This window comes from Somniosus microcephalus, unplaced genomic scaffold (assembly GCF_052327205.1).
Source record: "Somniosus microcephalus isolate GS21.2 unplaced genomic scaffold, FLI_Smic_1.0 unresolved_chr2, whole genome shotgun sequence".
Classification (NCBI taxonomy): Eukaryota; Metazoa; Chordata; class Chondrichthyes; order Squaliformes; family Somniosidae; genus Somniosus; species Somniosus microcephalus.
The window spans coordinates 67,153,176-67,179,302 of NW_028225180.1; the positions used below are offsets into that span (position 1 = coordinate 67,153,176).

The 26,127-nt window shown below is 48.7% G+C and overlaps 1 protein-coding gene across 1 annotated transcript in view; it reads left to right on the forward strand.

Annotated features, from left to right (window-relative positions):
- Positions 1–24,439, forward strand: part of LOC147092777 (NACHT, LRR and PYD domains-containing protein 3-like) — a 29,368-nt gene extending 4,929 nt beyond the window's left edge. Inside the window, exons 2-5 of the mRNA XM_085975682.1 lie at positions 15,714–15,800; positions 23,133–23,303; positions 23,445–23,612; positions 23,785–24,439. Coding sequence (XP_085831808.1) covers positions 15,714–15,800; positions 23,133–23,303; positions 23,445–23,612; positions 23,785–23,872 — 514 coding nt within the window. The 3' untranslated portion in view covers positions 23,873–24,439. The remainder of the gene's footprint in view (positions 1–15,713; positions 15,801–23,132; positions 23,304–23,444; positions 23,613–23,784) is intronic.
- The last annotated feature ends 1,688 nt before the right edge of the window (positions 24,440–26,127 follow it).

Below are 26,127 nucleotides of genomic sequence, written 5' to 3' on the forward strand. Positions count from 1 at the left end.
CAAAAAGACTGCTGGCCAGGTAGATTACCTTAAACCAGTTTAAACGAAGCCCCCGAAATCCTTACAATGTGTTACTGAAGATCGGTGAGATGGCCTTCACAGGAGTCTCCATGAAGAAGATTGTGTTTAGAAATGGAGGTTTGATCAAGTACAATCTGCAATCTTCCCAGTTCCTGTCTGGGTTCATGATGGAACTTTTGGAGAGAGATGATTCTGTCCAGAGCGTGGTGTACACATTCCCGCATCTCACCATTCAAGAGTTTATAGCCGTGTGGTAAGCCACTGTTATTGTTGTTGTTGTTGTTGGTACACACTGTTGTACCTATGCATGCCTCAACATGTCTCGGCTGGCTCCACCCACAGGCCCAGGTATAAAGGTGATTGACCTGCAGCCCCCTGCCTTCTTGGAACACAGTCAACCACGAGAGGCATGCTCTGTTCTTTGCTAATAAAAGCCTTTAGTTACTCTCTTAACTCTCAGTCTTTTATGAGTAATTGATAGCGCATCAATTTTATTAGCAAAAACAAAATGTCGACATTTGCTGAACAGCAGGCTGCTGCACCAAACGCTGAACAGCAGGCTGCTGCACCAAACGCTGAGCAACAGGAGCTGCTGCGAGCCCTCAGACCAACATGCCTGGACCTAGACCCCCAAGAAGCGGGTTCGGCTACCAAATTCGCGCATTGGCTGCGTTGCTTCGAGGCCTACCTGTAAGCCTCAACTGTGATCCTGGACAAAAACAAGTTGGAAATCCTGGCCTCAAAGGTGAGCCACCAAGTTTATACAATAATCCAGGACGCGACGACCTATGCGGCGGCTATCGGTCTGCTAAAAGGGCAATACGCACGCCCGGTAAATACGGTCTATGCCCGGCACCTCTTAAGATCCCGCAGACAGCAGCCCGGGGAATCAGTGGAGGCCTTCCTACGGGCACTACGGATACTCGGCCGAGACTGCGTTTGCAAAGAAGCATCAGCCGCAGCACACACGGAGGGACTGATCCGAGATGCTTTCGTTGCGGGTCTAAGGTCCGACTACTCCCGGCAGAGACTGTTGGAAAAGGGAGAAATGGACCTGAGAAAGGCAGTGTCCCTCGCGCTCTCGCTCGACGCGGCTCACAGGAATATGGACGCCTTCTCCCCTGACCGCTCCGCAACATGGACGCCACAACCTTGGGTCATGGGACCGCCACCTTCAACTGCTGCTGCGACGTCCAAGGCACAGAAATGTTATTTTTGTGGACAGGCTAAACACCCCAGAGCACGCTGCCCGGTGAGAAACGCTACCTGCTCCGGCTGCGGGAAGAAAGGACACTATGTCAGTGCCTGCAAAGGTAAAACCGCTAATGCCAGCAGCGCCGCGTGCGAACCGTGGGGGCAGCCATCTTGTCCGCCATCTTGGGCTCCCCCAGCCGCGTGGGGATCGGGACCATGGGCGCCGCCATTTTGTCCGCCATCTCGGACGACTCCAACTTCAACCACGGGGGACCCGGACTCAACCACCGCCTCATCTGACGACCACATCGACTCGCTCGACCATACGCTGGCCTCCGTGACGCTGGACCAATCTCTCCCTCATCAACTGTCCAGGTCCATGATGGACATTAAGGTAAACGGCCGCGCCACTACCTGCCTTTTTGACAGCGGGAGCACGGAAAGCTTTATCCACCCCGACACGGTGCGCAGTTACTCTCTCCCGGTACTGCCGACGCGACATCGGATCTCTTTGGCTTCCAAAGCCCAGTCAGCGGACGTCGGTGGCTACTGTGTAGTGACCCTTTCAGTAAGGGGCACAGAATACAAAAATTTTAAACTCCTGGTCCTGCCCCATCTTTGCGCTGCCGTTCTACTGGGGTTGGATTTTCAGTGCAACCTTAAGAGTGTCACATTAGCGTACGACGGACCCCTCCCCCCACTCACAGTCTGCAGCCAGCAGCTTTTAAACCGCCCGCCGCGCACCATTTGCAGCCTCTCCACCCTTAAAGTCCCCCCCCCTCCTTGTTCGCTAATCTCACCCGCGACTGTAAGCCCATCGCTACCAAAAGCAGGCGTTACAGTGCCGGGGATTGGAGCTTCATTAAATCCGAGGTAGCAAGACTCCTGAAGGAAGGGATTATTGAAAGTAGCACCAGCCCATGGCGAGCACAAGTGGTGGTAGTGAAGACTGGCGAAAAATAGCGCCTAGTTATTGACTACAGCCAGACGATCAATCGCTACACCCAGCTAGATGCATACCCACTCCCCCGCATATCTGACATGGTCAATCAGATAGCACAATACCGGGTGTTCTCGACGATTGATCTGAAGTCGGCATACCACCAGCTCCCCATCAGGGCTGAGGACTGCCAGTACACAGCTTTTGAAGCTGACGGTCGTCTCTACCACTTCCTCAGAGTTCCCTTCGGCGTCACCAATGGGGTTTCAGTCTTCCAACGGGAGATGGACCGGATGGTCGATCAGAACGCGCTCCAGGCCACTTTCCCCTATCTAGACAACGTCACCATCTGCAGCCGCGACCAGCAGGACCATGATGTTAATCTAGAGAAATTCCTCCGTACGGCCCAGCGGCTGAACCTAACATACAACAAGGACAAATGTATGTTTCGTACCAAGCGCCTTGCCATTCTTGGCTGTGTAGTGGAGAACGGAGTCATCGGCCCCGACCCCGACAGGATGCGCCCCCTTATGGAGCTCCCCCTCCCCCACTGCCAAAAAGCACTGAAGAGATGCCTAGGGTTTTTCTCGTACTATGCTCAGTGGGTGCCCAACTATGCGGACAAAGCCAGATCCCTCATCAAGTCCACCTCCTTCCCCCTGACAGCAGAGGCCTGTGCAGCCTTCACTCTCATAAAAGGAGATATTGCGAAGGCCACAATGCACGCAGTGGATGAGTCCATCCCTTTCCAAGTGGAGAGCGACGCATCCGACTTTGCCCTAGCTGCAACCCTTAACCAGGCGGGGAGACCCGTGGCCTTTTTCTCAAGGACCCCCCAGGGCCCCGAGATTCGACACTCCTCTGTCGAAAAGGAGGCCCAGGCCATTGTGGAAGCTGTGCGACATTGGAGGCATTACCTGGCCGGAAAACGATTTACCCTGCTCACTGACCAGCGTTCAGTAGCTTTTATGTTTAATAATAAGCAGAGGCGCAAAATCAAGAACGACAAGATCTTGAGGTGGAGAATCGAACTCTCCACCTACAATTACGATATCTTGTACCGGCCTGGGAAACTCAATGAGCCCCCAGATGCCCAATCACGTGGTACATGCGCCAACGCGCAGGTCGATAGACTGAAGACCCTCCACAATGACCTCTGCCACCCGGGGGTCACCAGGTTTTTTCACTTCATCAAATCCCGTAACCTGCCCTACTCCATCGAGGAGGTCAGGACCATGAGCAGGAACTGCCAAATCTGTGCCGAGTGCAAACCGCATTTTTATAGGCCAGACAGAGCAAGCCTGATCAAAGCCACGCGCCCCTTTGAACGGCTGAGCGTCGATTTTAAAGGGCCCCTCCCCTCCTCCGACCGCAATGTGTACTTCCTCAACATAATTGATGAGTACTCCCGTTTCCCGTTTGCCATCCCTTGCTCAGACATGACCAGTACCACGGTCATTAAATGTCTGAATGACCTCTTCGCCTTGTTCGGTTTCCCTAGCTATATTCATAGCGACAGGGGCTCATCCTTTATGAGCGACGAACTCCGGCAGTACCTGCTCTCGGGAGGTATCGCTACAAGCAGGACCACCAGCTACAACCCCCGGAGGAATGGCCAGGTGGAAAGGGAGAATGCGACGGTCTGGAAGGCAGTCCTTTTAAACTTGAAATCTAAGGGCCTTCCGACCTCTCGCTGGCAGGAAGTCCTCCCTGCGGCGCTCCATTCCATTCAGTCACTGCTCTGTAAAGCCACCAATGCTACCCCTCATGAGAGAATGTTCTCCTTCCCCAGGAAGTCCTCATCGGGGATCTCGTTACCGACATGGCTGACTTCTCCAGGACCCGTCCTACTGCGGAAGCACATGAGGTCCCATAAGACGGACCCCCTGGTCGAGAGGGTGAGCCTCCTCCATGCCAACCCTCAGTATGCTTACATGGTGTACCCGGACGGGCGGGAGGACACAGTCTCCATACGAGACCTCGCACCTTCGGGTGCTCCCGAAACACCTCCCTCGCCACCCACCACTACCCACGCCTACCTCCAGTACGCTTACATAGCGTACCCGGACGGGCGGGAGGACACAGCCCCCACACGAGATCTAGCACCTTTGGGTGCCCCTGAAACACTACCATTGCCATCCACCACTACCCACAACCCAACCCCGCTAGACGGCATGCCGCAGCCCCAGGACCCGTCATTGACCACCCAACCACTCAATGAGACGCCAGATTCAACGTTGGATGCTGCACCATCACCGCCGCCACCACGACGATCAGGACGGCATACAAGGCCACCTGATAGACTTACTTACACGAACCTTTAGTACACTTCACCCCGCCGGACTCAATTTTAAACAAGGGGTGAATGTGGTAAACCACTGTTATTGTTGTTGTTGTTACACACTGTTGTACCTATGCATGCCTCAACATGTCTCGGCTGGCTCCACCCACAGGCCCAGGTATAAAGGTGATTGACCTGCAGCCCCCTGCCTTCTTGGAACACAGTCAACCATGAGAGGCATGCTCTGTTCTTTGCTAATAAAAGCCTTTAGTTACTCTCTTAACTCTCAGTCTTTTATGAGTAATTGATAGCGCATCAAGCCGCACTCGCACAATTCCTGACTCCAGATCCCGGGGACATCCTGAAACTTCTCAGTGAAGCCCACAGCAAGGAAGATGGGCGATTTGAGATGTTTCTCCGTTTTGTTGCTGGTCTCTCCGCCCCACAGTCAGCTCGGCCTCTGGAGGAGTTTTTGGGTCTTTTTCTTCATCAAACCACCTGCCGAGCAATTGACTGGGTGAAGGAGAAGCTTGAAGGACAGATTGGAAACACAGAGATTGAAACTGATAAAAGGAACCTCCTGAACACATGCCACTACCTGTTTGAGTCTCAGAATAAAGCACTGGCTCGGGCCACAGTGGGATCTGTGGAATCATTTTAATTTACTAGATTGACATTGACCCTGATTGACTGTGTGGTCCAGTCTCACATCATTGGACTCTGTAATACAATAAAACATCTCGATCTGGCATTCTGCTCCATACATTTTGAAGGACTCCAGTGGCTGGGACCCGTACTGCACAAATGCCGGGTGTTGAGGTAACTGTTTATTGTCTCTAACTGTTGGGCGAATTGTAGAACAGTCACGGATTGTGTTGTTGCTTCGTAATGAAGGGAAGCAAACAGTTCAGTTAAATCAGAGAGAAGCAGATTCAACACAAATATGACCAATAATAAGAGGATCGGTTAATAATTCCCTAAGGACTGGAGAATCTAAAATGGATCCTTGTGAACAAGTAGGGATTTTACTGTCTTTATCAGATCAGCAAATACAGGTCACTGAGAGCCTGATAATTTATTTACAATAAATTATATTTAATAAGGCTGGATAGCTGAAGGTAAAGATAAAATATGAAGATAAAATTAATTTAAAATATTTTACATATCCTCCATTTCAACTGGAAACAGGAGAGAAACCCGAGTGTAAATCACTAACAGTTCGATTTTTACTCAAATACCGTGCAGGGTGTGTCTTCTCGAGGGGGAAGTTGCCTGGATTGGGAATAATGGGGAATCAGGAATTCTTTCAGCTGTGAAAGTTTACAGCTATACACAGTCCTAATCATTGAGTAAAGATTGATATTCAGGATCTTAAATCTGCCGGTATAAAAAGGTTCCAATCTAACGTGTTGTGGGGTATTTGCCCTGGCGTACAGGCCAGCGGTGGGGCCTTGCACACAGCAAGCGGCTCTAGGATAAACCCGGTGCAGTGTACCCGGGAATTCCCCATAATCCACCCTCTGTGTGTGAGGCCCCACTCGGGGAGGGAACTTCCGAAAATTCCCCAAAAACTGTCGGGCCAGTTACACCTGAAATAAATGTAGAGCCAGTTTAATGGGAATAAAGTGAGAGACTCCACTCCCCTATAAACTAGGTGTGCAAGGAAATTTAAAACTTGTAACGGGACAGAATAAACTCTATTGCTGCTAATGACAAACATACACTATAAGCCCTCTGTAGTGTATGTACCCGTCTACCTTTAAGAGAACTATTGTATGTAACCGTTCACCTTTAAGAGAACTATTTTAGGTGTGGCACTACTTTGTTTGGCTTCTGTATACTGTAATACTGACCACACCAGTATATAAGTGTTGTGTCAGGATTTATTGGGCAGATTCGCCCTGACCTTCGAATAGTAAAGTCCTGTTTTAAGTTACTCTTGGAGTCTGTGTATTAATTAACTAAACAACTCACAGACTTTACAGTGGCGACGAGTCCGATCGTACCCTGCGGCAACAATACTTCCGAAGCAGTTAACGAGCGTCGAGAAGAGGCAACCGCCCTCGTCGTTCTGCTGGGAGAAATCTCGAGGCTGCAGAACTAGAAAGGAGGAAGAATTTAGAGACAAAGACTTCCATCAGCAACAGGCACTGACTGTCCCTTCTGCCACGGTGAGGAGTGAGCCGATCAGCACGAGAAGCAAGGCGGCCACGGTGACTGTGAGTAAGGGAAAGTAAAAAGAATAACCGGAGGATAAGGGCGGTGCACTCGACCACGGTCGAGGGGGAAAGGAGCCAGACAGAAGTCGGGTCCAGAGGCGCTGAGACTGGGGCAGCGTGGAGCAAGGAAGCCGCGGTACAGACAGGCTGGGGGACACAACGGCGTCGTGAGACAGCTAGACCGCGACCGGCGAAAAAGGCCGGGCAGCGACCGAAGCCACAAAGCGCTGCGACCGGGAACGTCGGCGCGGGAAGAGATAAACTCAGCCGCAGCCGGGGAGGGAAGCACCGGACTGCGAGAGGGCTGGGAGGCGTGATTGGGAGCCGAGCGAGCGGGAGAGGCAGAGCCGACCAAGGGAGACTGAGCGAGAGCCAGTCCAGCGGCTGAAACTGTTCTCCGTCAATGGGGTGTACCCAGCGCCGGTAGAGCCGAGCGAGCGGGAGAGAGACAGAGCCCGAGCAAGGGAGACTGAGCGAGAGCCAGTCCAGCGGCTGAAACTGTTCTCCGTCAACGGGGTGTACCCAGCGCCGGTAGAGCCGAGCGAGCGGGAGAGAGACAGAGCCCGAGCAAGGGGAACTGAGCGAGAGCCAGCCCAGCGGCTGAAACTGTTCACCGTCAATGGGGTGTACCCAGCGCCGGTTGCCCTGCCGAGAAAAGGGAAAGCACTGAAGCCGACGCGCAGGCTGTGAACCTGAAAGCCAGCGGCCGTCGCCCGTGGGGAAAGTGTACCCCTCCCGCCAGGGAAGAAACGCGGGAAGCCGCCATTAGGCGGGGAAGAAGACAGAAGCGGGAAACCGCCATTGAAGTGGGCGGGGAGAGAACATAAGTGCGGGAAACCGCCATTTTCGCGGGAAACGCCATCTTGGAAAAAAAAAAAAAATTTTTAAAGAAATAATTCGTGGTGTTTATCAGGAAGAGAGGAAGATGCCTAAGCGTGGTAACATCAACGATTTTAATTCCGAGGTAGAAGACTGGGCCACGTACGTGGAACGCATTGAGATCTATTGTGAGGCCAATAAAATAGAAGAAGATGACAAAGCTATAACCTTGCTAAACTCGATGGGCGCGAAGACATACGGGCTCTTGAAGCATCTACTATCACCGGCTAAACCGACGGATCAGACTTTCGATGATATTGTGGCTGTTCTGAAGGATCACTTGAACACCACACCGTTGATGTTGGCGGAACGATTCAAATTCTATGCGAGAACGCAACGGAAAGATGAAAGCAACGCAGAATATTTGGTCGAACTGTGTAGACTAGCGAAATACTGCCAGTTTGGAGGGAATCTGACAGAGGCATTGCGAGACAAGTTCGTGTGCGGATTGGCAAAGGAAGGAACGCAAAAGCGACTACTCGAAGAGAACGACCTTACACTTGACAGGGCTGTCCTTATTGCAGCATCGCACGAAGCCGCAGCGAAGGGAACTGCGGAAATGCAGCTAAAGACAGCGGCACTCAGTGTGGATCAAATTACCTCGACAACAACAAAATGCTATCGTTGTGGGAAGACAACACACGACCAGAACCAATGCTGGTTTAAGAACCAGGAATGTAGGAAATGTGGCAAACTGGGTCACATAGCTAAGGTATGCCGGTCAGGGAAGAAGACCAACAACCAAAGGACCAACAACCAAAGGAAGCCATCACAGGAAAAGTACAACAAGGTACACAAGGTGGCTGAGAAGAGTTCAGACGAACAGAATTCGGACTCAGACCCAAACGGCCAGGAGCTGGGTAGTCTGAGAATTCACAATGTGAGTAAGGAAGCTGACCTACAAACTATCTGGGTCATGCTAAAAATAGCTGGAGTCCAAGTGAAAATGGAGTTGGACACTGGATCAGCTCTCTGTCATAAATCGAAGGGATTACCACCAGCTATTCTCACATATACCCTTAAGAGATACCAAGTTCGTATTGCAGACATACACGGGGCATAAAGTATACCCCATGGGAAAGAGAAGAGTCAAGCTGAGAGATGGGGTAAAGAACACCCAAGAATGAACTTATACGTACTACCTGAGGGAGAACCACCACTTCTAGGACGGGAGTGGATCAAGAAAATAGACATGGAATGGCACTATCTAAAAGCCATAACGAGTGAGGACTCGGTGCAGACAATCAGCTCAGATTCTGAATCGGATGACGATAAGACCAACCCAAATGTGAAAGACAAGGCTAAAATGGACTTGCCGACTAAGGTTGGAAAAACGAAGGCATGCAGAAAGGCTTATGCTCCAGAGAAGAACAAAGTTTCAGAACAGATCTCCACCGAACAACGACAACATAGTTTGACAGAGAATTCTGAGTCTGTTCAGTTTAAGGACATATCCATGACGGAAGAACACCGAGCTCGGACTCAACTTTATTTCAAATTACGACAACAATTAGAACAATTGAGTTACCGTCTCATACAAGAGATGAAAACAATGACAAAGTTCTATGACACCGAATGGGAGAATCTGGAAAGACAACAGAAGCAGCTAGCTCAAGCACAGAGCGACCATAGAGCCATCGTGACCAATCACCGATCACATCTCCCTTATGATGTTCAGGAGTTAGAATATTTGCAGAAAGAAGCAAATGAAGAGGAATCTTCAGGAAGCCAGGATTTTATTCCAGTTCTTCTCTACGACTCCTTACAAGCAGAGTTTGAGAAGTTGAAGGAACAGTATGAACAGGCCCAGGCTACAATCCTGGAGGGGGTTAACTCAGCAACCTCCGAAAAGCTAGTTTCAGTGGAAGCATATGAGCAACTAAAGGTTGAACATGAGCAAGAAGTCCAAAGGCTGCAGGAAATTCTTGATGAGCTCAAGGCCAAGACAGACTCATCGGTAGAAGTTCCATCCATAGATGAGAAATTAGAGGTGGAAGACATGGCAGAACATGAAAGTCAAGATGTCCAAGAACTCATAAAAATATTGAAGGAAACCCAAGACAAATATGAGGCGGCAATGACCGAGGTTTAACAACTTGAAGAACAGATTTAGCTGGGAATTCTTTCAGTGAAAGAAAAGGCAACTGTAAGAAACACAGACTGTAAGAATGGCCCCTGAACATGAGCTAGAGAGCATCAAGGCGCAACTTCTCCGAGCGCTTCAAGCCAAAGTACAAGAGGAAAAAAAGGTGAAAGCATTGGAGGAAAAGGTGGATGAAATGGAGAAGACTCTGATCCACAGGGTCCCCGTGGAAGAGTTAACGGTCAGCCAACTCCTTCATATGCTGAGAGACAAGACTCTGCAATGGGAACCATTTGAACACGAGCTTCAATCTTCAAAGGGAAGGGGTTCGGAGCTCTCAAAAGTTTGGGGAATAGTTGAGGTTGCAACACAGATTTTACGGGGCTGCCGAAAGTACGCTGAATCACGTCAATGTGAACTACAGAATGTTGAAACAGCTGCTCCAGTAGAAGGATTGAATAGCCCGATCAATCAATCCCCGATGGAAGGGGAAGTGTTGGAATCACAAATGAGGTCATTAGTGAAGGATTGGCAGGAAACCCAGGAAGAGCGGGATGAATATGAACGCATGAAGAAGTCTCTTCAGGAAAGATGTCTAGGGAGGGAACAACAGTCGGCTAATGTCCAGTTGGGTAAGGAAGAAGTAGCAGGCCCTCTCGCTAGACTAGCTCAGGACGACACCGAATATTACCATGACCTGTTGAGTGACACGGAATATTACGATGACTTGGTCTGCCCAGCTTGTGATGAAAACTCCCAAAGTGCAGAAATCAGGATGAAGCACTAAAAGTCTAAGGAACATAGGGAGATGGTGGCGCTACAGCTGGCAGCGGATAAGGGAGCCCCGAGAGTCTCCAAGAAGCAGAAAAGAAAAAGACGAAGCAGAAGACGATAACCATCTAAATCATTATCACTTCTATCAGATCATGCACGTGGGCCCTACGAAGGGGGCCAAATCAGTTGGAAAGTAGGAAAAATTACCAAGGCAGTCCAGCTGTTTGTAAAAGTCAGCACTGCTGGTTCAGCAGGACGGAAGTTCAAGCTGTTAAGCCAAGGGAAAGACTATTGGATGAGTCACGCTAGAAATGTGAACCGGCTATACCACAGAGATGTTGCTCGGACCGAGTCAAGACCAGAGACTGAATCTGTGAACTGTTCCCGCAGAGACTATATCTGTGAATTGTTTTACATGAAGTTGATTATATGTTATGTTTAATGGGGAATAAGTATGTTGTAAGCTAAAAAGGGAGGATTGTAGTGTATGTACCCGTCTACCTTTAAGAGAACTATTGTATGTAACCGTTCACCTTTAAGAGAACTATTTTAGGTGTGGCACTACTTTGTTTGGCTTCTGTATACTGTAATACTGACGGTGACCACACCAGTATATAAGTGTTGTGTCAGGATTTATTGGGCAGATTCGCCCTGACCTTCGAATAGTAAAGTCCAGTTTTAAGTTACTCTTGGAGCCTGTGTATTAATTAACTAAACAACCCACAGACTTTACACCCCCTGACTCCCACAGCTATCTGGAATACACTTCCTTACACCTCACTTCCTGTGAGGATGCTGGTCCGTTCTCCCAGTTTTTATGTCTCTCCCGCATCTGCTCTGACAATGCCACGTTCCATACTAGTGCTTCCGACATGTCTTCCTTTTTCCTCAACCGAGGATTCCCCTCTATCGTGGTTGACACGGCTCTTGACCGTGTCCATTCTATCTCCTGCACTTCTGCTCTCACCCCTTCCCCTTTCTCCCAGAACCACGATAGGGTTCCCCACCTTTCACCCCACAATCATCCGCCATTTCCGCCACATTCAGCGTGATCCCACTACCAGACACATCTTCCTCTCGCCTCCCCTTTCAGCATTCTGAAGGGACCGCTCACTCCACGACACCCTGGTCCACTCCTAAATCACCCCCAATACCCCTTCCCCTTCCCACGGCACCTTCCCATGCAAGCGCAGGAGATGCAACACCTGCCCTTTTACCTCTTCCCTTTCCACTGTCCAGGGCCCCAAACACTCCTTCCAGGTGAAACAGCGATTTACTTGAACTTCTTGCAATTTAGTATACTGTATTCGCTGCTCACTATGCGTTCACCTCTACATTGGAGAGACCAAATGCAGATTGGGTGACTGCTGTGTGGAAAACGTCCACTCAGTCAATAAGTGTGACCGCGAGCTTCTGGTCGCCTATCACTTTAATTCTCTGCTCCACTCCCACTCTGATCTCTCCGTTCTCGGCCTGTAATGCTCTTCCAACAAAGGACAACATGCGATCGAGGAACAGCACCTCACCTTGCAATTAGGTACTTTACAGCCTTCTGGACTCAAGATCGATTTCAACAATTTCAGACTATAAACTCGGCCCCTATTTTAATTTTTTTCCTTTTCCCTTTTTTTTCTCTCGCATGACAGCTGTTGATGATTCTGCCATTGTCATTTGCACTTCATCTAGTTTCATCTTTTGATTCTTAACTTGTCCCATTACCATCTCCTTTTGCCTTGCACCATCATCCCTTTTGTCTTTTAATCTCTCCTATCTTCCACCCTATCACAGATGTTCCCTTTTGTGCTTTCCTCCGCACCCCCCCAACCACTTTCGTGCCCCTACACTTGAAAATCTGTTACATCTGTAAATTTTTCCAGTCCTGACGAAGGGTCCTCGACCTGAAACATTAACTCTGTTTCTCTCTCTATAGATGCTTCCTGACCTGCTGTGTATTTCTATAAAATGCTGGGGGACGGATTTTACAGCAGCAGTTAACGTTTCACAATATAACACACCCCGAGATATTATGCAAATTACAGGAAACTTTTTTTATCCGGCACCGGCGTGGTGCCGGTTGATCAAGAAGCCCAGATTACAGAGAGGTATACTTACTAAGGCACGAGAGCCCCGTACACGGCCACAGATCCAGGTGTCCCTGTTGCATGGCAACAGGTGCAGGAACCCCGGTTACACGGCCACAGGTGCAGGAACCCCGGTTACACGGCCACAGATCCAGGAACCCCGGTTACACGGCCACAGATCCAGGAACCCCGGTTACACGGCCACAGGTGCAGGAACCCCGGTTACATGGCCACAGATCCAGGAACCCCGGTTACACGGCCACAGATCCAGGAACCCCGGTTACACGGCCACAGATCCAGGAACCCCGGTTACACGGCCACAGATCCAGGAACCCCGGTTACACGGCCACAGATCCAGGAACCCCGGTTACACAGCCACAGATCCAGGAACCCCGGTTACACGGCCACAGATCCAGGAACCCCGGTTACACGGCCACAGATCCAGGAACCCCGGTTACACGGCCACAGATCCAGGAACCCCGGTTACACGGCCACAGATCCAGGAACCCCGGTTACACGGCCACAGATCCAGGAACCCCGGTTACACAGCCACAGATCCAGGAACCCCGGTTACACGGCCACAGATCCAGGAACCCCGGTTACACGGCCACAGATCCAGGAACCCCGGTTACACGGCCACAGATCCAGGAACCCCGGTTACACGGCCACAGATCCAGGAACCCCGGTTACACGGCCACAGATCCAGGAACCCCGGTTACACGGCCACAGATCCAGGAACCCCGGTTACACGGCCACTAATATGACGTAAAACTTACCTGAACCTACTCCTGCCTTTTGCTGGTTAAGAGAGATTTTAGGTGCCGGTAAAAAGAGAGTTTCCTGTAATATAATGCACAGAGTATAAAGTACAGGGAATCACGCTTTATCATTTAATTCGGGGAAAATCACCCCATTCCCGTAAAATACGGGATTTAATGAGCAGCAGAAATGAGACAATTTTCCCAAACATTTCTCCGGTGGGTCACTCAGCTCCAGAAGGGTAATTCTGATCTTTAGGGAGTGAGACTGGACTGAGGGACATTTTAAAGGCTTCACACAGACAGCACTATATTTAATAAATACATTTACTGACAGTCCCTGAATATATGGGGAGTTGGACAGAATGAGATTCATTCCCAGTGACGGGAAGGGGATAATTATGTGGTGGTTCAGTGGGTTGGGTGCGAAACTGGATTTTTCCCCAGCGGGTCGGGACCCCGCTGTCAACCCCTCGCCAAGCACCTTTCTCAAATATCGGGTCATTATGACCTTTGTTAACAAAGGATTAGCAACTATTTTCAGCTCACCTTCAGAGTTTACCAGGTCGTCCACATTGCTTGGGGATCACGTCAGGTAAGCAGGTCGGGAGTTGAATGGCCATGGAATCATCTCATTACTTGACAGCTGGAAATGTGGTATAAAAGCTCCCATCTCACAGCTGTTCACTTTCCAAGCACAGAAGCTGTTGCTTACTGCATTTGAAAGACAGATTGAGCTTTATGCAGGTTGCAAGTGATTGGAGCAAACTCTCTATCCAGTGTCACCGCATTGGAGCAACCTCTCTCACCATTGACCAATCGCTTCTGTCATCTCAAGTTCATCTGCCATCTATTACATCAGCATGTGTATGGTTTATACTGTCTCACCTTGGGCCTCAGAGTCCCACCATGTTCAGCCCCAACACCTGCAGCAGCAGGCACACCAGCAGCACCAACAACAACACCAACCTGTTCCTCAACTCCTGATGCTGCACAGCACAGCGGGCATCAACACCAGTCCACATTGCTGACTGGGATGCCAGGGATGGCCTCACCATGGCCAGATTTACTTCACTTGGCGCTGCATGCCATGGATGTCACATGATGCGCCAAGTTGGTACCAGACCACACCAACAACATAAATCATCCCAACAATGCTCAAACCATTCCTGTCACACTCATCAGCATTGCGGGGGGTATCAATATTTCTCACCGTTCACTGCAACTCACTAAGCCACTTCCAAAGGTGCACACAAATCTGTTGAAGAATGGAAAGTGTTGAAAATAAAGATATCGATGTTTGACACCACATTAACAGAAGCTTCTCATGAACATTGGCTAAAACGCACAATTGCCTACCCTTGTGTGCTGTTAGTTGGTATGATTGGACTAGGATGAGGGTGAGTTTGAGGGGTGGCTAGTGAGATGGGGAAGTGATAATATTGATAGAGAGGAATGGGTGGAGGTGCAAGGTAAGTTGGTGTGAGTAAGGATGTGCAGGAGTAGGGTAGTGAAGGCAGAGTGATGGGGATGTGATGAGTGGAACAGCAGGATGCGGTTGAGTTTGGCTTTGCTGTAACGTTTCGTGATCTACTGAGATCATTGAACGGTTTGCGGCACTGCAGCCTGGTCCTCCTGACAACATCCCTGCTTGAGCCCCACTGTGCAATGTGCAAGCAGGCTGTGTTGGTCTCTTCCGCCCATTGGAAGTGCAGAGAACCTCCCTGTGTGCTGTGGCTCCCTCCATAAGCATATGCAGGGAGTTATGGACGAGCCTGGGTGCAGCCGTGCTCCTCTGTGCAGAGGTTGTCAGTGCTTGCAGCACCTCAATACTGTAGAACACTGACATCACAATGGTCAAACTCAATGTGCGTGTCATCAAATGATGTCATTAACCCGCTTCCTCCAATTCTCCAGAGTGAGGCCGTGACCGCACCCGACCCCAGCCCCACCCGACCCGACACTGACCTCAGCCCCACCCGACCCGACACCGACCCTAGCACCACCCGGCCCGCCACCGACCCCGGCCGCACCCGACCCGCCACCGACCCCGGCCGCACCCGACCCTGGCTGCACCCAACCTCGGCTGCAGCCGACCCGCCACTGACCCTGGCCCCCCCTGACCCACTACCAACCCTGGCCCTGCCCGACCCTCCACCGACCCCGGCCACACCCGAACCACCACCGACCATGGCCCCACCCAACCCGCCACAGACCCCGGCCCCACCCGACCCGCCACCGACCCTGGCCGCACCCGACCTGCCACCGACCCTGGCTTCACCCGACCCGCCACCGACCATGGCTTCACCTGACCTGCCACCAGCCCCGGCCCCACCCGACCTGCCCCGGGAGGGAAATTGTGGGGGGAAACCGGGTAATTAATGTTCTGAAGTACTTTCAGTGATTTCTGTAATATGGAAGAGAGAAAAATATATCAGAGCCAGGATTTGATTCAGTCTGTTTCTCTCTCTGTTTGTGTTTAGCCTGAATCACAATAATCTTGGATATTCAGGAGTGAAACTACTGTCTGTGGCTCTGAGGAACCCAGACTGTAAAATGCAGGAACTGCGGTAAATACCAGACCGTGTGAGATTGTGTTTATAATAACTGGATGTCTGACACTGTACATTATTATTATCAGTAATAGTGTTCTTAATAAACACTGGGGTTTACCCTCATCCTGTTATTTCTCTCTCTGTTTTGGATACTGCTGGGGGGAGATGGTTTCTCAGGGGAATGCAGCAAGAGCCAAGTCTGTGGCACTACGAGTGGCTCAGCTGCACAGGAGGGGAGGAAAACGAGTGGGAGAGCAATAGTGATAGGGGATTCTATCGTAAGGGGAACAGATAGACGTTTCTGTGGCCACAGACGTGACTCCAGGATGGTATGTTGCCTCCCTGGTGCCAGGCTCAAGGATGTCACTGAGCGGCAGTAGTTCATTCTGAAGGAGGGTAAACAGCCAGAGGTCATGGTCCATATCGGTACCAACGTCATAGGTAGGAAGAGGGACGAGGTCCTGCAAGCAGAATATAGGGAGCTAGTAAAAATTAAAAAGCAGGACCTCAAAGGTAGTAATCTCAGGATTGCTCCCAGTGCCACGTGCTAGCGAGAGCAGAAATAGGAGAATAGACCAGATGAATCCGTGGCTGGAGAGATGGTGTAGGAGGGAGGAGTTTAAATTCCTGAGGCATTGGGACCGATTCTGGGGAAGGTGGGAGCTGTACAAGCTGGACAGGTTAAACCTCGGCAGAACCGGGACCAATATCCTCGCAGTGGGGTTTGCTAGTGCTGTTGGGAAGGATTTAAACTAGTTTGTCAGGGGGCTGGGCATCTAACTGTGGGCCCAGAACAGAGAGAAACAAAGCTGGAAGTGCAAGTTAGAAAAGTAGACAGCAAAACTAGGAGGGAGCAGAAAAAAAGGCCAACAGTAAAGAGGGTCAAAGTGCAGAAAAATATTTACCAGGCCAAGTTGAAGGCACTTTATCGAAATGCACGTAGCATTCGCAAAAAGGTGGATGAATTAATGGCACTAATAGAAGTAAATGGGTCTGATGTAATTGCCATTACAGAGACCTGGTTGCAGGGTAACCAAAGCTGGGAACTGAATGTTCCAGGATACTCAACATTTAGGAAGGACAGACAAAAAGGAAAATGAGGTGGCGTAGTGCTGTTAATAATGGATGAGATCGGTATGGTAGAGATAAAAGATCTTGGCTTGGCAGATCGTGATGTAGAACTGGAATCAGTTTGGGTGGAGCTAAGAAACAGCAAAGGGCGGAAAACATTGGTGGGCGTTGTATATAGGTCACCAAACAGCAGTGGTAATGTAGGGCACAGTATCAATCAAGAGATTAGAAGTGCATGTAACAAGGGCAATACGGTAATCATGGGGGACTTCAATCTACATATTGACTGGGCAAATCAAATTACCACTTATGGTGTGGAGGACAAATTCTTGGAATGCATGCGAGATGGTTTCCTGGATCAGTATGTGGAGCAACCAACCAGGGAACAGGCTATTCTGGATCTGATGCTGCGTAATGAGGAAGGGCTAATCAATAATCTTGTGGTAAAGGGGCCTTTAGGGACAAGTGACCATGATGTTGAATTTTACATTAAGTTTGAGAGTGATATAGTCCAATCTGAAACTAAGGTCTTCAATCTAAACAGAAGAAACTACAAGGGTATGAGGGACAAGTTGGCCATGGTAGATTGGGATACTACATTAAAAGGTATGAAGGTGGACATACAATGGCTAACATTCAAGGAAATAATGCATAATTTGCGACAAACATATATTCCTCGAGGGCATAAAAGCCCAAAAGGAAAAGTGATCCAATCATGGCTAACAAAATAAATTAAAGCTTGTACTAAGTCAAAGGAGGAAGCTTATAAAGTTGCCAAAAAATGCAGTCAGCCTGAGGATTGGGATCTTTTTAGAAATCCGCAAAGGGGAACCAAGAAATTGATAAAGAAAGCGAAAATGGAATATGAGCACAAACGTGCGAAAAATATAAAAATGGATTGTAAAAGCTTCTATAGGTATGTGGAAAGGAAAAGACTGGCGAAGGCAAATGTAGCTCATAGAGTCATACAGTTTTACAGCACGGATAGAGGCCCTTCGGCCCATCGTGTCCACGCCGGCCATCAAGCCCTGTCTAATCTAATCCCATATTCCAGCATTTGGTCCGTAGCCTTGTATGCTATGGCATTTCAAGTGCTCATCCAAATGCTTCTTGAATGTTGTGAGGGTTCCAGCCTCCACAACCCTTTCAGGCAGTGAGTTCCAGACTCCAACCACCCTCTGGGTGAAAAAGTTCTTTCTCAAATCCCCTCTATACCTCCTGCCCTTTACCTTGAATCTATGCCCCCTAGTTATTGACCCTTCTACTAAGGGGAAAAGCTCCTTAGTATCCATCCTATCTATGCCCCTCATAATTTTGTACACCTCAATCATGTCCCCCCTCAGCCTCCTCTGCTCCAAGGAAAACAAACCCAATCTGCCCAGTCTCTCTTCATAGCTGAAGCGCTCCAGCCGTGGTAACATCCTGGTGAATCTCCTCTGCACCCTCTCCAAAGCTATCACATCCTTCCTGTAGTGTGGCGACCAGAACTGCACACAGTATTCCAGCTGTGGCCTAACCAGTGTTTTATACAGCTCCATCACAACCTCCTTGCTCTTATATTCTATGCCTCAGCTAATGAAGGCAAGTATCCCATATGCCTTCTTTACCACCTTATCCACCTGTTCCGCCGCCTTCAGGGATCTGTGTACTTGCACACCCAGATCCCTCTGACCCTCCATCTTGCCTAGGGTCTTACCATTCATTTTGTATTCCCTTGCCTTGTTAGTCCCCCCAAAGTGCATCACCTCGCACTTTGCCGGGTTAAATTCCATTTGCCACTGTTCCGCCCATCTGACCAACCCATCTATATCGTCCTGCAGACTGAGACTACCCTCCTCGCTATTTACCACCCTACCAATTTTTGTATCATCCGCGAACTTACTGATCATACCTTTTACATTCATATCCAAGTCATTAATGTAGACCACAAACAGCAAGGGACCCAGCACCGATCCCTGTGGTACCCCACTGGCCACAGGCTTCCAGTCACAAAAACAACCTTCGACCATCACCCTCTGCCTTCTGCCACTAAGCCAGTTTTGTATCCAATGTGCCAAGGCACCCTGGATTCCATGGGCTCTTACCTTCTTGACCAGCCTCCTGTGCGGGACTTTATCGAAGGCCTTACTGAAATCCATGTATACCACATCCACTGCGTTACCCTCATCCACACACCTAGTCACCCCCTCAAAAAATTCAATCAAATTAGTCAGACATGATCTTCCCTTAACAAAGCCATGTTGACTATCCCTGATTAATCCTTGCCTCTCCAAGTGGAGACTAATTTTGTCCCTCAGAATTTTTTCCAATAATTTTCCTACCACTGATGTTAGGCTCACTGGCCTGTAGTTCCCCGGTTTTTCCCTACTCCCCTTCTTGAATAATGGTACTACATTAGCAGTTCTCCAGTCATCTGGCACATCCCCTGTGGCCAGAGAGGTTCTGAATATATGTGTTAGAGCCCCCGCAATCTCTTCCTTTGCCTCACACAGCAGCCTGGGATACATTTCGTCCAGGCCTGGGGATTTATCCATTTTTAGGCCTGCTAAAACCGCCAATACCTCCTCCCTCTCGATGTTAATATGTTCGAGCATATCACAGCCCCCCCGCCCTATTTCTATGTCTACATCGTCCCTCTCCATAGTGAAAACAGATGCAAAAAATTCATTTAGAACCCCTCCTACATCTTCCGGCTCCACACACAGATTGCCACTTTTGTCCCTAATGGGCCCTATTTTTTCCCTAGTTATCCTCTTACCCTTAATATACTTATAAAACATCTTAGGATTTTCCTTTATTTTGCTCACCAGTGTTATTTCATGGCCCCTCCTTGATCTCCTAATTTCTTTTTTAAGTATCCCCCTGCACTTTTTATACTCCTCTAGGGCTTCCTCCGTCTTTAGCCTTTTGTATCTGCCAAAAGCCCTCCTTTTTTTCCTAATCCATTCTCGTATATCCCCTGACATCCAAGGTTCCCTGTGGTTTTTGGAACCACCCTTGACCTTTACGGGAACATGTTGCCATTGTATGATCTCAATCTCCCTTCTGAAAGCCTCCCATTGCTCCGATGCGGATTTTCCTACAAGTAGCTGATCCCAGTCCATTTTGGCCAGATGCTGCCTTATCCTATTAAAATCAGCCTTCCCCCAATTTAGAACCTTTATTTCCGGCCCATCCCTGTCCTTTTCCATGACCACCTTAAATCTCACCATATTATGGTCACTGTCACCAAAGTGCTCACCTACTAGCACTTCTTCCACTTGGCCGGCCACATTCCCTAGAATTAGGTCCAGTACCGCCCCCTCTCTTGTAGGACCTTCTACATGCTGGCTCAAAAAGCTCTCCTGGATGCACTTTAAGAATTCTACACCCTCTGTGCCTTTCACACTCTGACTATCCCAGTTAATATTGGGGAAGTTGAAATCCCCCATTATTATTACCCTATTATTTGCACATTTCTCTGAGATTTGCCTACATATCTGTTCCTCTATCTCCCCCTGACTGTTTGGAGGCCTATAGTACACGCCCAGCAAAGTGCTTGCCCCCTTTTTGTTTTTAAGCTCCACCCATATGGCCTCATTAGAGGAACCTGCTAATATGTCATCCCTCCTTACTGCAGTAATTGACTCCTTAATTAATTTGCGACACCCCCTCCTCTTATACCTCCCCCTCTGTCTCGCCTGAAGATTCTGTACCCCGGAATATTGAGCTGCCAGTCTTGCCCCTCCCTCAACCATGCCTCCGTGATAGCAACAATATCATACTCCCATGTGTTTATCAACACCTTCAGTTCATCCACCTTATTTGCAAGACTCCTTGCATTAAAGTAGATGCCATCCAGCCTTGCCCTTGTATATTTGCCCTGTCTACCAAGCTGACTTGTTCTTTTCTCTATATTTGGCAGCACATCACCCCCTATTTCAGCTCCCCTCTGTATCCCATCCCCCTGCCAAGTTAATTTAACCCCCCCCCAACAGTGCTAGCAAACCTCCCCGCAAGGATATTTGTCCCGCTCTGGTTCAGGTGCAACCCGTCCGACTTGTACAAGTCCCACCTTTCCCAGAAGCAGGCCCAGTAATCCAGGAAACTAAAGCCCTCCCTCCTGCACCAACTCTTTAGCCACACATTCATCTGTTCTATCCTCCTATTCCTATACTCACTAGCACGTGGCACTGAGAGTAATCCAGAGATTACAACCTTTGAGATCCTGTTTTTTAATCTGCTACCTAGCTCCCTAAATTCTTGATGCAGGACCTCATCCCCCTTCCTACCTATGTCGTTGGTCCCAATGTGGACCACGACCTCTGCCTGCTCCCCCTCCCCCTTAAGAATGCCCTGTAGCCGCTCAGTGACATCCATGACCCTGGCCCCAGGGAGGCAACAAACCATCCTGGAGTCACGTTTGCGGCCACAGAAACGCCTATCTGTTCCCCTTACGATAGAATCCCCTACCACTATTGCTCTCCCACTCTTTTTCCTCCCTTTCTGAGCAGCAGAAGCGTCCCATTTACAGTGTGGAATGAGGAAATGGCAGAGAAATTAAATACTTTGTTTCTGTCTTCACGGAGGAAGCCACAAAAACCTCCCAGAAATACGAGAAAACCAAAGGTGTGCCGAGAATGAAGAACTGAAAGAAATTATTAGTATAAAAACAATACTAGCAAAATTAATGGGACTAAAATTCGATAAATCCCAAAGACCGGATGACCTACATCCTAGGGTTTTGAAAGAGGTGGCCATTGGAATAGTGGACGCATTGGTTGTCATCTTCCAAAATTCTATAGATTCTGAAATGGTTCCTGCAGATCGGAGGATAGCAAATGTAACCCTGCTATTTAGGAAAGGAAGGAACGAGAAAACGGGGAACTACAGACCTGTTAGCCTCACATCAGTAGTTGGGAAAATGCTGGAATCTATTATAAAGGATGCAATAACTGGGCACTTAGGAACTAATAGTAAGATTGGGCAGAGTCAACATGGATTTATGAAAGGGAAATCCTGTTTGACAAACATATTGGAGTTCTTTGATGATGTAACTAATGGAGTAGAGAAAGGGGAACCGGTAGATGTGGTGTATTTGGATTTTCAGAAGGCCTTCGATAAGGTCCGGTCCACACAAGTGATTGTTGAACAAAATTAGGGCACAAGGGAATCGAGGGTAATACACTAGCATGGATTGAGAATTGATTACCAGACAGAAAACAAAGAGTAGGGATGAACGGGTCTTTTTCAGGATGGCAGGTTGTGACTAATGGGGTACCACAAGAATCGGTGCTTGGACCCCAGCTATTCACAATCTATATCAATGATTTGGATGAGGGGACTAAATGTAACATTTCCAAATTTGCTGATGATACAAAGCTAGGTGGCAGTGGCAGTTGGGAAGAGGATGTGAAGCGGCTTCAAGGAGATCTCAACAGGCTCAGTGAGGGAGCGAGAACATGGCAGATAGAATATAATGTGGATAAATGTGAAGTTATCCACTTTGGTAGAAAAAACAGAAAGGCAGAGTATTTCCTAAATGGTGAAAGATTAGGGAATGCAGATGCTCAAAGGGACCTGGGTGACCTTGTACATGAGTCACTGAAAGTGAATGTGCAGGTGCAGCAAGCCATTAGGAAGGCAAATGGTATGCTGGCCTTCATTACAAGGGGATTTGAGTACAGGAGTAAAGAAGTCTTACTCCAATTATATAGGGCCTTGGTGAGACCACACCTCGAGTGCTGTGTACAATTTTGGTCTCCTTACCTAAGGAAGGATATACTTGCCATAGAGGGAGTGCAACAAAGGTTCACGAGATTGATTCCTGGGATGGCAGGACTGTCGTATGAGAGGAGATTGAATAAACTAGGCCTGTATTCTCTTGAATCCAGAAGAATGAGAAAGGATCTCATTGAAGCATACAAAATTATTACAGGGCATGATAGGATGGATGCTGGGAGAATGTTTCCTTTAGCTGGGGAGTCTAGAACCAGGGGCCTCAGGATAAAGGATAGGCCATTCAGGACTGAGATGAGAAGAAATTTCTTCACACAGAGGGTGGTGAATCTTTGGAATTCTCTACCCCAGAGGGCTGTGGAGGCTCAGTCATTGGGTATATTCAAAACAGAAGTCAATAAATTTCTGACTAGTAAGGGCATCAAGGGATATGGCGATAGGGCCGGTGAATGGAGTTGAGGTCGATGATCAGCCATGATCTCATTGAATGGCGGAGAAGGCTCGAAGGGCCAAATGGCTTACTCCTGCTCCTATTTATTATGTTCTTATGATCCCCAGGCTGCGTGCTGTCGGACTCACAGATTCTTGTGCCGAGGATCTCGCCTCCGCTCTCGGTACAAACCGATCACTGACGAATCTGGACCTGAGCTATAATAAACTGGGAGATTCAGGAGTGAAACTACTGTCTGCGGCTCTGAGGAACCCAGACTGTAAAATACAGGAACTGTGGTAAGTACCAGACTGTGTGAGATTGTTTTTATAATAACAGGATGTTTGACACTGTACATTATTATTAGTATCAGTAATAGTGTTATTAATAAACACCGGGGATTTACTCTGATTCCTGATATTTCTCTCTCTGATCCCCAGTCTGGATGATTTTGGTCTCACAGATTCTTGTACCGAGGTTCTCACCTCCGCTCTCAGTATAAACCGCTCACTGATGGTTCTGTCCCTGCGATCAAACTTCTTCACAGATCGATCTGTCCCCGCTCTCTGCCGCCTCATACTGACCTTCAGGAGTCTGGAGCGGATCAAGTGAGTGTTTATGTTAATGTTTAATGTAATAAATAAAATATAAATGGGATTCAGTCACTTTTATGGGTAATATTTGTCTGTAATTATGATTGAAATATTAACCCCAGTTTCCCTGTTATTTACACTGTTGTTCAATATGTTTATTTCCTGTTTAATCTTTAATCTGTTTCAGGCTGAGGGGAAATCAGTTCAGTTCAACCAGAAAGAATCAGCTGAAGACACTTCAGGGAACAAGATGCAGACTGAGTGTGGATGTGTGAATATTTCAATTGAGGATGTCACTGTTCTCATTTATTTAACCATTTTTGGCCGTTGATTTGATTTTAATTTAATTTAACGGTTTACAGCTCGAGCTGAGCTAGTGTCATCTCCCAATGTAAGGTCAGAGGCCCAGCCACAGGGCCACGACACTCAGCCGCCCGGCCCCACAGCGCTGCTTCTGCAGGATATCCAGGGCTGAATGTTCCCCAGTGGGGCACTGGGGAAATGGACAGACAGGAAGGGCCCAGGGTGGGGCTCAGACTGGGCTGCAGTGGGATACTGACAATTGCACTCAGTATTACTGGGTGTCTCAGTGTGGAGTCGGGCTCTGTAATAAGTGTCCCTGTGTATAGTGTGTGTCTCTCCCAGTGAGAAGTCAGACTCTGTAACAAGTGTTCCTGTGTACAGTGTGTGCCTCTCCCAGTGAGGAGTCAGACCCTGTAACAAGTGTCCCTGTGTACAGTGTGTGTCTCTCCCAGTGAGGAGTCAGACTCTGTAACAAGTGTCCCTGTGTACAGTGTGTGTCTCTCCCAGTGAGGAGTCAGACACTGTAACAAGTGTCCCTGTGTACAGTGTGTGTCTCTCCCAGTGAGAAGTCAGAATCTGTAACAAGTGTTCCTGTGTACAGTGTGTGTCTCTCCCAGTGAGGAGTCAGACCCGGTAACAAGTGTCCCTGTGTACAGTGTGTGTCTCTCCCAGTGAGGAGTCAGACTCTGTAACAAGTGCCCCTGTGTACAGTGTGTGTCTCTCCCAGTGAGGAGTCAGACTCTGTAACAAGTGTCCCTGTGTACAGTGTGTGTCTCTCCCAGTGAGGAGTCAGACTCTGTAACAAGTGTCCCTGTGTACAGTGTGTGTTTCTCCCAGTGAGGAGTCAGACACTGTAACAAGTGTCCCTGTGTACAGTGTGTGTCTCTCCCAGTGAGGAGTCAGGCACTGTAACAAGTGTCCCTGTGTACAGTGTGTGTCTCTCCCAGTGAGGAGTCAGACTCTGTAACAAGTGTCCCTGTGTACAGTGTGTGTCTCTCCCAGTGAGGAGTCAGACTCTGTAACAAGTGTCCCTGTGTACAGTGTGTGTCTCTCCCAGTGAGGAGTCAGACACTGTAACAAGTGTCCCTGTGTACAGTGTGTGTCTCTCCCAGTGAGGAGTCAGACTCTGTAACAAGTGTCCCTGTGTACAGTGTGTGTCTCTCCCAGTGAGGAGTCAGACTCTGTAACAAGTGTCCCTGTGTACAGTGTGTGTCTCTCCCAGTGAGGAGTCAGACACTGTAACAAGTGTCCCTGTGTACAGTGTGTGTCTCCCCCAGTGTGGAGTCAGACTCTGTAACAAGTGTCCCTGTGTACTGTGTGTGTCTCTCCCAGTGAGGAGTCGGACTCTGTAACAAGTGTTCCTGTGTACAGTGTGTGTCTCTCCCAGTGAGGAGTCGGACTCTGTAACAAGTGTTCCTGTGTACAGTGTGTGTCTCTCCCAGTGAGGAGTCGGACTCTGTAACAAGTGTTCCTGTGTACAGTGTGTGTCTCTCCCAGTGAGGAGTCGGACTCTGTAACAAGTGTTCCTGTGTACAGTGTGTGTCTCTCCCAGTGAGGAGTCGGATTCTGTAACAAGTGTCCCAACAACCCTTCAAGATCTCTGCACTCCTCTGACTTGTTGCACATCCTCGATTTTCGTTGCGCCACATTGGAGCCATGACTTCAGCTGCCAAGGCCCTAAACTCTGGAATTCCCGCCCTGAACCTCTTTGCAGCTCTACCTCTCCTCCTCCTTTTAACGCTTGTTAAAACCTACCAATTTCACCGAGCTTTGGGCCACCTCTCCTAAAATCTCTTTATCTGGCTCAGTGTCAAATTCTGTCTGCTAACTGCCTTGTGTCATTTCATTACATTAAAACTGCTATATAAATGCAAGCTATTGTTGTTATCCCTGTGTTGTGTTAATAAAACTCCACCACTTACTTCAGCTCGCACCTGGTCGCCTCGACATTTTCAATAACTGGCTTCATTGTTGTAATATATTAAATAAAGGTTTCTCTAAAGTAGAAACTCCCACTCTGGAGGAGGCCTCGGTCGGTCTCTGGACGAGGTCTTGGTCAGTCCCCTGGGAGGAGGTCTGACAGTAAAAGCTGCTGTGGGATGTTTGCATTCTTCTAAATTCACTGCACTCAAATCAAGACAAGATAGGTTGGCAGGCAGTAAGATCCCACAGCATTGCAGGCTGGAATTAAATCAGTATGAGAGAGACATGTGATATCAAGACATCA